At 39.2% G+C, this 16099-nt stretch overlaps 1 protein-coding gene across 1 annotated transcript; it reads right to left on the bottom strand.

Moving 5' to 3' along the window:
• Positions 1–455: 455 nt before the first annotated feature.
• Positions 456–3303, bottom strand: LOC139386863 (zinc finger protein SNAI2-like). Its single transcript, XM_071132720.1, has 3 exons — positions 3055–3303; positions 2242–2763; positions 456–1628 (listed from the first exon to the last, which is right to left on the bottom strand). Exons 1-3 carry the CDS (start codon positions 3131–3133, stop codon positions 1447–1449), a joined length of 783 nt encoding a protein of 260 aa, XP_070988821.1. The 5' UTR covers positions 3134–3303; the 3' UTR covers positions 456–1446.
• Positions 3304–16099: the final 12796 nt, after the last annotated feature.

Consider the following 16099-nt stretch of genomic DNA (forward strand, 5'->3'; position numbering starts at 1 on the left):
CAAGGAGCAGGTCCAGCCTTGAGTCTGGGTTGAGTCACCCTTCGTTCTTTCTACACCTCCACCATGGAATGAAAGCATGAAAGCAGACTGGAGCAGGAACCTGACTTCTGCTGTTGTATGTTTATCTTTGAAGCAGTTGGAAAGTTACCATATAAAGTTGTCTATGACTCCACAAAAAGGTTGTTACCATAGTAATGTCAGGCTTGTAGTTTCAGAGAAAGTAATACAAATATTTAAACTTGTATACTGATAAAAATCTAAGGTATAGACATCGTACATGATGTGATACATGTGATTTAGTATATTTCTTTGACTACTAATCTCATAAAGTTAAATTAAGAAGACATTTTATAACACATTTTCTAGAATATCCAGCAAGTGCATGGCACGATGCCACGATGGATCCCTGATAACAAACTATTCACAGTCCTTGCACAGAAAAAGAATACCAAGCATTACAAACATTTCACGAACCTTTATTTTAAAAAGCATCTTAAAAAGAATCAAATCATTCATTCAGTATCACAATTCACACTGTCAAAAATACAATCATCTTATTCACACTTACATTCAAATATATAAAAATATAAATGCAACATATTTTTTTTAGAAAAACGACATAATTGCCAAGGCGAAGTGAGTCACTTGATAAAAGTATTGCTATCTTGAGCAAAACAGTTGCTGTGTCATGATTGTGCAGGAATTGTAATACTTTCACCCTAAAAATACATCTTTGCACTTGTTCACTAAGTTATGATGGCTTGTAATATTTCATTGGCTGTGCACTGCTCTGTCTCTATCGTTTGTTTCCATAAACCATGTCCACTTGGAATAACTATGTGGTTTCTTAAGAAAATAAAAAGAATATGACATAAGCAGAAACATATCCTCTAAGAGAGATTGGTCAGAACATCAAAATCTTTGAGAAGGCACATTATTTCATATCTCTCCACTTCCCAAATGCATGGGCGCAACTTTCCCTGGGGACGGGGGAACATGCAGTTTTGTGATACAAAACGAGGCAACAGTGTGCTTATGGACCATGCAGACGCCTCCAAACGGTCGGGTAGGCTGTTTGGGGTGTTTATCCGACCGGATAAAAAATATTGATAATTATGTCCCCCCCACTTCTAAAAACAAAGTTGCGCCCTGCCCAAAAGTACATGAAATGTACAGACAGAATGGCACATGGTATAACTAACATACTGTATAGTTCAACACTGATTGCAATAAGAGAAAAAAAAACTGTTTAAAATGAAAAGCACATGACAGAGAGTATTTGATTTTACACTGAAATTAAATGGATTGTCATTCCGGCAGTCAGTCAAAGAAAGTCTTGCATATTTGGTAACAAAGCCTCAGTATGTAATATCCCCTGAACAGTTTTTGAGGACTGAAAAGTACCAGAGGTCTCTGGCGGTGACACTGTCTCCCATTCCAGCAGTCTCAATGTACTACACAACAACCAGATTCCTCATGCTTGTGCAGAAGAGACATTCTGGAGAAGGTTTTGGAACAGTTCTTGCATTGGTATTTTTTCACATCCGAATGGGTTTGTAGGTGTGCCCTGAGGTTGGACCTGTCCGCAAAAGCCCTACTGCAATGGGGGCAGGAGAAGGGCTTCTCTCCTGTCAGAGGGGAAAGGAGAAGAAATGTGTCAGTATTCACAGGCAGATAAGATATACAAAACAAACACAACTATCCACTCCACTAAACTGACATAGGCCTAATACTGTATGAACTATTTGCTCCATAATCAACTGTAATAACTTAACTAGAGCATGGACTTATACAGTTACACTTATAGTGCACTGTAAAAGTTAGGAATCACTAGAGGAAAGCCACATTCCTTCTTCCCTGACTTTATGTCAAGCATGAGATATGGCTTGACATAGGAGTAGGAATCTTTTAGGCTACTTAGTGAAGAGTATGAACCAGAACATGGAACAACACAAGCATGTCCCAAGTCTTGTAAAGTGGTGTGAAAACCCCTTCTTTAACATGAGTTACCACTTATCACATAACTGTTTTGACAGGCACATAGGGAATTTCAGCATTGCAATACACTTTGCAATATGTATATGATAAATACATGTACAGTCTGTTAAAACCCATTATCATAAATAATATATCCCATAAATTGCAGTTATCCTAAATTGGAATAGCCCACCAAGCAGCTATCTTCAATATTTCCAAGTATAGGCTACAGTACAGTATGGCACTCAATCTTTAGTCACTCACCAGTGTGCGTTCTGATGTGTCCCTGAAGCAACCACGGTCTTGAGAAAGCTTTGCCACATATTTTACAGACACAAGGCAAAGTGTGAGTTCTGATGTGCATTTTTAGCGCTCCAAGACTGACGTACTCCTTTTCGCAGTATTTACAACTGAATGATTTCCTCGTCTGAGCGTCACAGTGCAGTTGCTTATGCTTCAGCAGTCCAGAATAAGTAGAATAGGACTTTTTACACAAACTACATTGGAATTTCTCTGCCTCCACTCCATGAGGGTCTGTTAGTTTGGTAAGCATCCGCTCGTCTTCATCGCTCCTGGGACTCTCAGAGCCGCTGTGGTCTTTGGATGAGGTGTCAGAGAGCGATGAGGGGTATCCAGAGATGGGAGACAGGTCACTTGAAAGCGGGGATAACGGCAAGCTGCTCGTAGTCCATACGGTGATAGGGTTGTAAACCACGGAGCTAAGGATCTCCGGTTGAGGGATGACTGGCAATGGAAGGCCCTTGTAGAGATACGGTGAAATAAATACTGAAAATGGAAATAAAGAAAACATTCATTTAGGTGATTAAAAGTCATTTTTACCTCACAGTAATAATAATATGTCAATTTATAATTTCCTTCAAAAAGAGCTGAATAACATCGCCTCACTGAATTGCACGGATTAGAAAGTTACAAAGTAACACTAACTTTGACATAGAGATACAATGAAACTACATATCAGGATAATAGCCTGACCGCAGTCAATTTGTAAACTTTGTAGCATGTCAGTGTAACCCATATATCGGTTGAGCGATTAATTTAGAAAAGGTTGTTGCTTACCTATAGGGCTTTCCAGCTCGCTATAATTTGGCTTCTTAGATGAGTTGAAATGTTTCTTGACAAGAAACGAGCGTGGCATCTTGGAAAAATAAATAGGACTGAAAATGTGGTATAAAACTTTTTTCGTAAATATAACGGTCCCCTCAGGGCGCGACAAATCACTGCAGAGACGGAAATCCTTATTGCATAGTCCAGTGAAGTGTCATCGTGTAGTGCAGAGAGCGCTGTTGTAACAGTACAGCAGGCAGCAGTAAAGAGCTGTAAATACTCCCTATCAGGTGCATGGGAGGAGTCTCACAAAACGAATTTACATAGCAGGGGTCTTCAAACCAATTAAAAACATTTTTATACGTACATTTGTAATGGGCGGAGTCAAGACCCACCCATCTTGCTAAACACTAAACAGGTGTTTTTATGTGTGGAGTGGGGAGGTGTGTGGACTAGTGGTGGTGGTGGTGTTTGGGCGTGTAACTAAGCACAGCTCTGATCTAAGGATGCATACCAGTGCAATCATCGGAATGTGCAGATTGTTGGTAATGAGCGTTGTGTGTTGCATAGCTCAGAAGGCATGGAAATGGATATACGGTGCAATGACATGGAGGACTCATTTCATTTAATAAGGGATAGAATTGTAAAAACATCTGCATGGCATTACATTATATTGATCCCAATGTGCTACAGCATACACACGTTTGATTTTCTATTTATTTAGGCCTATAAAATATATGTTTCCCATTTCCCCAATACAATAATGACATGTAGGTAAATACAAGCAGTAAAAGGTGAAAACAAACTCTGTTCACATTGTCATTGAATGTGATTGTCCTCAGGGAAGCGTCCTCTGACGTCGGTGTGTATGCAGGCAGAAAGTCATACATTTCCTTTCCAATAATCCAATAAGGTATTCTTCCTTAAAATGTCAATCTAACTTCAGTTGGTTTTCAAGGTCAATCTCAACAACATAATCACATTTACCTCTTCCGAGTCTGCTGAGACTGAGGAGGGGAAGGGAACGTATCACCCTACGCCCTCTTGTGTCCAGTTAACTCTTGGCAATGGCTTTATTTGGCAAAAATAATAAAACAAAGGAGGAATATTAATAGTTAGCATAAGAATTAAGATTGGCAAATTCATCCGATTTGTTTTATCTTATTTTGGTGCTAACTTAAAGTGAATTGTGAACTAGTTATATTATCTTCAAAACCTAATTGGAGACAAATAATTTCACTTTGTTACTGGCTAAATGATATATTATACATAATTAGTTGGATAGCTCAATATTTGGTCAATGTGATCACCGACCTAATGTTCCAGCATGTTGGATGAAGCTGTCTTGAACAACATTTGTCTGACAACATACTGTAAATGGATGTACGGCTCCATATGTTTATTTATGTTTGTATTTTTGTATGTTTGAATGTTGGTGAGTGTTATGTTGTACTTTCTGATATATAGTTTTTTCTAAATAAAAAACGACAACAACAACAAAAACACAAAGTAAACTTGCCTACTTTTTACAAGGTAAGAAAGCAACAATGTTTCACAAAGGGATTTTGGATGAACTATTCTGCACTTAAAACAAAGCTTTATTGAGAAAACACAAGTCCAAACTGCAGGTTTCAACATATACATCAACATGGATACCCAATATACAGCTGTTACTGTAACAGTATTGCTTCCGTCCCTCTCCTCGCCCCTAACTGGGCTTGGACCAGGGACCTTCTGCACACATCGACAACTGCCTCCCAAGAAGCATCAAAAGCTGCAGCCCTTGCAGAGCAAGGGGAACAACTACTTCAAGGTCTCAGAGCGAGTGACATCACCGACTGAAACGCTATTAGTGCGCACCACGCTAACTAGCTAGCCATTTCACACCGGTTACACTCAACCCCCTTTTGACCTACTTCTTTTCCACAGCAACCAGTGATCCAGGTCACGGCACCAATGTAACAGTATTGCTTCCGTCCCTCTCCTCACCCCTACCTGGGCTCAAACCAGGGACCCTCTGCACATATCAACAACTGCCTCCCACGAAGCATCGCTCCACAAAAGCTGCGACCCTTGCGGGGCAAGGTCTCAGAGCGAGTGATGTCACCGATTGAAACACTATTAGCACGCACCCCACTAACTAGCTAGCCATTTCACACTAGTTACATTACTCACAGGTTGTACTGTAGGGGGATGTGATGCTTAAGCATATTGGTGTGCGTCCTCTTCAATCTAATCAGGTCATGTTCAGGGCAGAAAAGTGATATTTTCTATAAATAAATATTATCAACAATCATTTTGAAAATCACCTGAAATGACAAGAACTAATTTGTGAAAAGAGAATCAAGCACTTACCTGTGAGATGACATCATGACTAGGAAGGCTTGCTATGTGGAGCATAAAATTAATAGCGTTCACATTCACATAAGGGTCATTTTAACTCTCAGGTCTATGATCCTCAAATTGGTTCCACTTTATATCAAGTGTGTATAAAACTGATAATTAGAATGGCAATACACTTACAAAGCTGAATGCAATTACATGGTAACACAATACACTTACAAAGCTGAATGCAATTACATGGTAACACTTACAAAGGTGAGTGCAAGTTTTATGTAACAACACCTTTATTTAACTAGGCAAGTCAGTTAAGAACAAATTCTTATTTTCAATGATGGCCTAGGAACAGTGGGTTAACTGCCTGTTCAGTGTGTTGTGCAGAACAAAACAGAGACACTATTGCAATCATCTAGGCCTACATATTGGGCTGTAATCTATATGGCTACAGCCTAGATAGCTCTGATTGCATGACACCTGCAACTGGAAAACCTGCACAGTTGCTTACGCAATAAGGGCTGCAGGGTAAAGGATCTCAAGGCACTGAAAACAGCTGTCAATGTACTGAGGAGCTCCAAGTGAGATTCCTGATCTGCTGTGAGATACACACTGAATCCTGAATAGCCTACCTTCTCTGAGTAGCAGAGAAGGTAGGCATACTGAGAGGGAGACCATATCTAGCCCTGATAACGGGTTAGGAATACATGTTCTTGATATGTATTCCAAGCTAATATATTGCACAATAGACTACTTTAAAAATCACAGTTTTGAAGAAAAAGATGTTGGAACTGGTTCATTTGAATCTGCTTTTGCATCAATTCGCCTTCACTGCAGGCTGATAGCAGCCCAGGGTCCCATTCAACAAAACCATACCGCAGTGCTCGCCGATAATTTCCTTTAAAAGCGCTCCTTGCACCGGAGACCTTTAGGTTGGATGTATCTTAGGCTATGTACATAGTAGATGCTCTTATTCAACAGTGAAAGTAATTTCACATCGGGAGAGATGTAAGAGCTCCGCGAGTATCCTAAACGAATAACTGAGGCGATTGACGTGAGTTGAAACAAATCTCATGTGATTTTCAGCCAGTCATTTTGGCACCAGAGCGCACAGTAAGGAAACATGTGAAACAGTATTCCATGCCATGCTGGAAATTACTGTCGACGAAAAGGATGCCGTGTCTTGTTTCTGCATGACTAATATGGAAAAATACACGTTTTTCGTGTAAGTGTGGGATGTTTAACGGTTTTTGTACATTGCCTCAGTGTATTGGATATCGTGGGCGACGGTGCCAGGAAACGTGATTTTGCAGAGATTCTTTTGAATCTGTAGCCATCACTGAATAAATAAACACATTTCAGGACAGATTGATGTGAGGAGCAGACTGGAACCAATATTACATCACACCTGTTACCAGAAAATCAGGTAAGCTAGACATTCTAGTCAAACACTAATTTGTATGTTGTATAATAGCCTACAATGCAATTTACATGTAAGATAATGATGGTTATTCACAGTAGTGTGCTATCGTGTAGCCTATGATACCTCGAAAAACGTTCACTTTTATTCATACGCCATTTGTAGCCTATCGCTACTATATAGGTTAATTTCAGTATAATAGTCTCATGATCTATCATCTAATATCTAATAAGTAGACTAACAATATATCATCATTGGCTCTCACATTGCGTAATGCACAATGGGGAACAGTTCATTCAGATTATGATAAAGGACCTATTAAGTGTAAAATATGCAATTACTTCAGGTTTCAGCATGCAGTAGCCCTTCATACTGCCTCCGAGGCTCCGACGTGTCCAAATGTATAGGCACCCGCAGTTCCCCCAGCTAAGTGCGGTGTCAGTCCTCTTTCTGTCCACAATGATGTAAAGCAAGGTTGAAGTACAGAGGCTATACACTGCCCATATCGACATTGTCAGTTTTAAATAGACTGGTAGATGAGGGAATGCTGCTGTTGCAGTGAAATTATTGTTGGTATTAATACCATTCCAATGTTCTACATGGTAATAGCCTGCTGGTTGTTAGTCTTCTGCACCTAATAATGTGGAATGCATGCAATCAAACCAGCCGGGCATAATATGACCAGTCCCATGGCAACCCAACTATCGTCTGCATTCTGGTTTTAATACTTTTTAAGACGTTATCTAGATTACTTGAATAGCCCTTTGGAATATATCTGATCCGTTATAGAATAGATATTTACAATTTCCACTCTTCTTACAGTAGTAACGTTTGATAAAGACAGGGCAAGTCAACTTAATAACTTGAGGGGTCAGAAACAGTGGGTATCAGAAGTATTCACACCCCTCAGAATGCTTTCACATTTTGTTGTTTCAAAGTGGGATGGAAATATAATTAATTGTGATTTTTTTTTGTCATTTATCTACACAAAACAACTCCATAATGTCAAAGTGAAAATAACATTCTAAAAATATTTACAAATTAATAACAATGAAATAACTATAATATAGTTGTTGCAAGCCTAAATTAGTTCAGGAGTCAAATTTGGCTTAACAAATCACAAAAGTTACATGGACTCAATTTGTGTGAAATAATAGGGGTTGACATGATTTTTAAAATGACTACCCCTTCCTCTGCCCCCATACATAATACAACATTTGTAAGTCCCTCAGTCAAGTGTTAAATTTCAAGCACAGATTCAACCACAAAGACCTGGGAGCTTTTCAAAAGCCTTATAAAGAAAGGCAGTGATTGGTAAATAGCTAACAATAACAAATCAGACACTGAATATCTCTTTAAGCATGGTCAAGTTAATAATTATACTGTGGATTATGTATTAAACCACCCAGACACATCAAATATACAGTTGTCCTTCTTAACTGAGCTGCAGGACAGGAAGGAAACTGCCCAGGGATGTCACCATTGATTTTAAAACAGCTACAGAGTTCATTGGCTGTGATGGGAGAAAACTTAGGATGGATCAACATCCACAGTAATGACCTAAATGACAGAGTGAAAAGAAGAAAACAAATATACAGAATACAAATATTCCAAAACATGCATCCTGTAGGTACTAAAGTACTACTGCAAAAAAACGGGAAATGAATAAAATGTTTGGCCTAAATGCAAAGCCGTATGTTTATGGAAAATCCAACAAAACACATCTCTGAGTAACTACCTCCTTAATTTCAAGAATAGTGGTGCCTGCATCATGGTATTTGTATGCTTAACATCGGCAAAGATAAAAAATAAACGGAATGGCTCTAATCGCAGGCAAAATCCTAGAGGATTTTTTTTTTTTCAGTCTTTACAGCAGACACTGGGAGAGGAATTCACCTTTCAGCAGGACAATAACCTACAACACAAGTCAAATCTACACTGAAGTTGCTTACCTAGAAGACAATGAAAGTTCCTGAGTGGCCAAGTTACGGTTTTGACTTAAATCTGCTTGACAATCTATGGCAAGACTTGAAAATTGCTATCTAGCCATGATTCCCAACACCTGGACAGAGCTTGAAGATTTTTGAATAGAATAATGGGCAAATAATCCAGGTGTGAAAAGGGGGGGGGGGTGAATACTTGTCTTAATAAAGGTATATTAGCGTTGTCTTTCATTCATCTAAAAAAAAAATTAAAATGTTCGAGTGTATTGTGTAGATCATTGACAAAAAAATACAATTTAATCAGATTTAATCCCACTTTGTAACATAATTAAATGTGAAGAAATCCAAGGGGACGAATACTTATGATACCCACTGTATCTTGTTACTATCCATTGGCTTTGAAGTGGATATTAAGACTCTAGGTTTGATCGTCACTCTCTCATAAGTAGTATTCAAGGTAAGCTGCTCGCTGAGTTCAATGAGCCTAACAGCTACACCTGTTAGGGCTGTATCAAGGCTTTATCATCAATATTCTGTAATTGTTACAAATTCTTGTGAAAGGAGTATTGAGCAGTGCAGGTCAATGGTCAAAGGTAGCAATCTAGTTGATGTATTGAGTCAGATCCCAGTTTCTATTAAATGAAAAGGTGTTGACATATCATTGACATGTTTATGCTCCGACTATACCCCCTCTACCCCATACAGCTAATACCATAAATCAAAGATCTGTAGGTCAAGTTAAGAATGTCTTTGTCAAGAAAACCAAGGCTTGAGGGAAATTTGCCAATAAGGTCCTGTGACAAGATGTCAACCAGCCTACATTATGACTAGCTCTCTCCTACCTACAGTGCCACATTGTATACCATGAAGTTGGAAGGAGTATGATAGATTAACACATGCACATAACATAAAGCAGGGTTCCCCAACTGGTGGTACGCGGGTTATTTTATGTGGCTGCCCATTGTTGGACATAAAAGACTGTAAAACACCAGCAAATATAGCTCCAAGTGATTTTAATTTTGGAAATCTGTTCCAAAGTTTTCCCACATTTAATAGAGAGATATACAGTATGTGATCGTATATCTGTTTTTGTCAAATATTATATATGTTTGGGATTCTTGCAGTCAATTTGCAGTCTACAATTGATTTGTAATTATGTTACCAAAGACAGTACAGTTTGAAGATAGGCAGAAACTGCTTCTCCAGTAGAAATCCTTGAAAATTCTTGTAGGCGATGTCATGGTGACATTGGCTAGCTAAGCTAATGCACAAAAACATGGAATCGCGCCGAATTGCGCATCTGGCGTCAAATCAACAGCACTCCTTTGATATAAAGTCGTTTTTGACAGAAATGTAAGTTTGTCACTTTCGAGGTTGGAGTAAAAACATGTTCAGTTAGACATTGGCTTGAATCTATGTAGGTTGTCTCTTTAGAAATCGAGAAAATGAACAACTAAGGAGGAATTTTTCACTTCTCTCATTGACTTCTCAAACCCCAAACCCTGACCTGGTACGCTGAGTCTGCTTCACAAGTGTTCACGGAAGTCTTGCGATGTTGCGCCTCTGGGTTTAGAAACTGTGCTATTACCATTATTAGGCTACAGCTATTATTTGATTAGCCAACTATTGGCACTACTACCACCCTTATCATCTCTTTAACATTTGATTCACACATGTTGGTTTACGATACTAACTTGGCCTTTTGGGTGCATCAATGTTGCCTTTGAAAGTTATAAGTAAAACATTAAAACTGCTAAATGTTCTCTCAGCCTCATGGCAAAATGTGAACAATAGCATGTGATGAGCAATAAAGCAGCACATTTTTCTCTCTGACCCATGGCAAAAAAAGTGTAGAATTGCAGGAAATTAGCTTTTAAACTGCAATATTTTATCTTAGCGTCATGACAACATGTGTAGAATAGCATTCTAAAACTGCTAAATGTTTAACAAATGTGTTGAATTGCAGAAAGGTAGCTATTTTCACAAAAGGAAATCTGCCCCCCCCCCCCCCCCCCCCCCCCCCCTAAAAAATACATGTAAAAAAAAGATTGTTGCCCCAGGTTCCCAAATGCGGTAGTCGGTCCCTGAATGAAAGCCAATTCCACTGTGAAAAGACAAATTAGAAGCACTGATCCTGATGTTGCCCTTTAGCTATGGCTGCTGCCTCTGAAGGAAACATGTAGAGGGTAAAGAGAGGCTATATGTCAAGGAGAGGCTGTAAGTCTCTCTGGATGAGAGCATCTGCTAAATAACTAAAATGTAAATGTAAGGTGAGGTTGTGGCCTTGGTCATCTTCATCACAATTTACTGCAGTTCCAGAGCTGAGCAGGGGAAAGAAAGGGACTATCACACCTCATATTTCTCTGGGGGGCCGATTCGGTCGACCATCCATCCGTATGAATTGTCCCAGATGTTGACTGGATTTTACTGAGAACGAATGCTACAGTAGAAGTCGGAAGTTTACATACTCCTTAGCCAAATACATTTAAACTCAGTTTTTCACAATTCCTGACATTTAATCCTATTAAAAAGTCCCTGACTTAGGTCAGTTAGGATCACCACTTTATTTTTTATAATGTGAAATGTCAGAATAATAGTAGAGAGAATGATTGATTTCAGCTTTTATTTCTTTTATCACATTCCCAGTGGCTCAGAAGTTTACATACACTCAATTAGTATTTGGTAGCATTGCCTTTAAATTGTTGAACTTCGGTCAAACATTTCGGGTAGCCTTCCACAAGCTTCCCACAATAAGTTGGGGGAATTTTGGCCCATTCCTCCTGATAGAGCTGGTGTAACTGAGTCAGGTTTGTTGGCCTCCTTTCTCACACACGCTTTTTCAGTTCTGCCCACAAATTCTCTCTATGATTTAGGTCAGGGCTTTGTGATGGCCACTCCAATACCTTCTTTTTGTTGTCCTTTTACCAACACCTTCTTTTTGTTGTCCAATACCTTCTTTTTGTTGCCATTTTGCTACAACTTTGGAAGTATGCTTGGGGTCATTGTCCATTTAGAAGACCCATTTGCGACCAAGCTTTAACTTCCTGACTGATGTCTTGAGATGTTTCTTCAATATATCCAAATAATTTCCTACCTCATGATGCCATCTATTTTGTGAAGTGCACCAGTCCCACCTGCAGCAAAGCACCCCAACACCATGATGCTTCCACCCCCGTACTTCACAGTTGGGATTGTGTTCTTCGGCTTGCAAGCCTCCCCTTTTTCCCTACAAACATAACGATGTTCATTATGTCCCCATGTGCAGTTGCAAACCGTAGTCTGTTTTTTTTATGGCGGTTTTGGAGCAGTGGCGTCTTCCTTGCTGAGCGGCCTTTCAAGTTATGTCGATATAGGACTCGTTTTACTGTGGATATAGATACTTTTGTACCTGTTTCCTCCAGCATCTTCACAAGGTGGTCCTTTGCTGTTGTTCTGGGATTGATTTGCACTTTTTGCATCAAAGTACATTCATCTCTAGGAGACAGAACTCGTCTCCTTCCTGAGCGTTATGATGGATGTGTGATCTCATGGTGTTTATACTTGCTTACTATTGTTTGTACAGATGAACGTGGTACCTTCAGGCATTTGGAAATTGCTCCCAAGGATGAACCAGACTTGTGGAGGTCTGCAATTTGTTTTTCTGAGGTCTTGGCTGATTTCTTTTGATTTTCCCATGATGTCAAGCACAGAGGCACTGAGTTTGAAGGCAGGCCTTGAAATACATCCACAGGTACACCTCCAATTGACTCAAATGATGTCAAGTAGCCTATCAGAAGCTTTTAAAGCCATGCCATAATTTTCTGGAATTTTCCAAGCTTTTTAAAGGCACACTCAACTTAGTGTATGTAAACTTCTGACCCACTGGAATTGTGGCACAGTGAATTATCAGTGAAATAATCTGTCTGTAAACGATTGTTGGAAAAATTACTTGTGTCAAAGTTACAAATTACTTGCACAAAGTAGACTTCCCAAAGCTATAGTTTGTTAACAAGAAATGTGTGGAGTGGTTGAAAAATGTGTTTTAATGACTCCAACCTAAGTGTATGTAAACTTTCAACTTCAACTGTATAAGGGTTTGTGTGATCAATAAACAATAGCACAAACAGATTTGACTGTAGATGCTTCAGTCAGTCTGTCAGTCAGTGTACGTCAGAGTGTTATGTCTCTCTGTTTGCTACAGAGTCGCTGTTGTACAAAAATACAATTGTTTGTCCTCTAGCCCAGGCAGCGCAGAGCGATGAGTAAATTAGTCAATCCTCACAAACTCTCATAGCTCAAAACACACAACACTAATAGTGCTATTTTTGTTTCTTAATTACTTTTGTTCTGTATTGCAACTCAAAAATAGAGATAGATTTCAGCTAATGTTAGCCCAGTGGTGTTATTCATTGTGTAATATCAATGTGGGAATGAGTTAAAATGCACATTGTTTAGTTAGAGCACGTACAGCACATTGACTCAAGTTATGATGTTATTTGCTTATTACAGATAAGTAGGTTGTGACTTTATAAGTTTGCTTAAAGGGCAAGTATGTCAGTTATATATTAGACACCAGGTAAATGCCATACAGAGTCTTGATGCATTGTTTGTTGATTGTTCATTGCTTCATTTGTGATATATGTTTTCAAATCATTCATGAAATAGCAAAATGTCTAGGAGTACTATTTTGGAACAACTCCACATAATTACACAATTCATCTGGGAGGTATAAATGTACAGAATTAGAGTTCTGTCAGATTTAGCTCAAACTAAAATGAGAAGTTTCTTATTTTCCCCTATGACGTACATTGAATGTAGGCTATTATAAGACCATTATTTCTGGTAATGTGCTATACATCCTTCAGACAGTATACCCCCATTTGACAAATTTGTCACTTGTCAAACAAATAGCTTTTTGTGCACAACCATGTCCCTTAGCATTTCAAGTCCTTTGCTGATTTAATAGAGGATACAGTCCTCTATTTCAGAAAATAATAGGCTACGTCATCTGACAGTGCAAAGTTGTTTCTATCAGGCCGATGCTCACTGCAATGCACTTAGGTTATTCATATTTCATGTTTGTGTATCCTCACAGCATGATACCCCCCCCCCCCCCCCCCCACCCCCTCCCACCCCCCATGTAGGACTGGCTTGTTACACTGCTAATGGCTGCTACTTGAATTTCATGTTGTACTTCATGTTATTCTCATTTTTAAAATTAGTTAGGGGGAATGAACTATCTATTATAAGAGGCACTGTAATGTGCATGAATACCTATGAGTTAAATTAATGCGTTAATGTTAATTGAGACAACAATGTCCGATTATTTGCTTCACTTCACTCAAGCCATTGGCTTATATGTTAGTATATTATCCTGTGTTGTTAATGGGACAATTTATTCATTTTAATTAAGAAACTCACTGGAGAAAAGTATATAAAACCCACCAGATGGTAAACGCTTGAACTCTAAATAAAATGTACCCCTCTTTAAAGCCACAATCTGGAGTTTGTGTTTTAGCCCCGCCACTTGGTTTGGTATAAATCTGAGAGATGGGGCTGGGGAAACGTAACCAACCCTCTCAAATTCATAAACAGAGCCATGGACACAAGCACCGACAGTCCATGAGTTCAACGTTATAGTTTTAAACACATTTTGAAGCTATAAATAAACCGTATATTCACATAACACCATTTGGTCATAATGAACCATTCCTGGATATTCAGTGCTATAATGGGCCAGCACCAGTTTGTGAAATGCTCCGGTTGGATTTAAGTTGGCACCCACTTGATAGTTGTAGGCTATGCCATGCCAAGAACCATTCATCACAATCAGGAAGGTCAGGAAGCGGGTCCATAAATGTGTCTGTCACTAATTTACCTCTGCTCCCTCACTCTCACTGCTGAATGGATCTGGTACAGAGCGAGCGTAATAGCACTGACCATATTGGTATAGAGAGATTGAGCACACATACGGTTGTGGCTCAGGTATTAGTTAACTTGAAAATCTCAAGAAGTAATAGCAATCTCTTCATCTCCCTATATACTTGACAGAATGAAGAAAGTTACGGGGGTAATGCGGGGAGCAGTTTGACAGTCCCTTTTTCAAATGATGCAAAATAGTAGACAAGGACTCAGGAACTTGCAGAATATACAAAAGCCACACACACACACACACACACACACACACACACACACACACACACACACACACACACACACACACACACACACACACACACACACACACACACACACACACACACAATCACAGTCATGCATAGGCCTACTGTAAGGAGCATTTGAAAACAGTACACTAATTAGGGTGCTCTTGAATCTGACGGATGCTCTGTAAATACTGAGAAAATAATTGGTTGCTTTCTGAGGTTAGCCTTTGGAGAGCGACGATCAAGCACTGTTGACTTGTTTTTCTTATTCTTTCTGTCATGCAAAAACTATCAGGAGAAATCGAGCACAGACAGGATAAGAACATAAACACTATTTATTATAATGAAACCTCATGGTAAGTGCTATGGAATGCAATGAGATAGACTTCAACTATTTAATTGGAGAGTCAGCTCACTGTTTCATAGGACTACTCATGGTTATTTTGTCACCAATTCATTTAAGTAGATTTTTTCCCAATGAACCAAATTTGTGCGTTTGGTTATTATCCCATTTTTCTGATGACTGTGCAGGTATGGACATATGGTTGAGAAATGGAAAATACTGTAGTTACTTTGGTTTGGATATGGCCTCGGGTCGGTTTGGCTCCAGATCAAGGACCGAGGTAGAGAAGAACTCATAGAGAATATCTAGTAGTTTTCATCTCATATTATCTCTATGGAAGAATCCGCCAAGAGAGAAGAAGGAAGGGAGATGGGCATTGCTGGAGGTGGGATGCAGAAATCAGCCAGCACACCATTGTGATGTATGTCACTGTTTATATACTGTGTAGGCAGAAGGGTAGACAGAGTTGTAAATTGATCCTGTCATCTGATTGATTTAATTTTTCCTCCTGAACCTGTGTTAATTTCAACTAATCAACAATAATGGGAATTTCACCTGGGTCATTAGTGCATTGAAACCAAGGAAAAGCTGTCTTTGCTAAAAGCTTTAAGCTCACATACCAGACTTTACAGATAGGCGTAAATGTACAGTATGTTGGGGTATACTCCATATCCAGAGGCACACTCGTCTGGTTACATAAGACTACTAAGGGCTCGGTCCGTATCCGTATCACGTCAGATCTGTGGTATGGTCAGATTGTCATTTCAAGGTCATTTTCGATTGAGCCGACATATGCAGCATTTACCGTGAATGCAGTCTCCGCGAGCATGGGTAACATTGCCTTTACATTTCTGTCACGCTATACTACAGATCT

Source organism: Oncorhynchus clarkii, chromosome 28 (assembly GCF_045791955.1).
Source record: "Oncorhynchus clarkii lewisi isolate Uvic-CL-2024 chromosome 28, UVic_Ocla_1.0, whole genome shotgun sequence".
Lineage (NCBI taxonomy): Eukaryota > Metazoa > Chordata > Actinopteri > Salmoniformes > Salmonidae > Oncorhynchus > Oncorhynchus clarkii.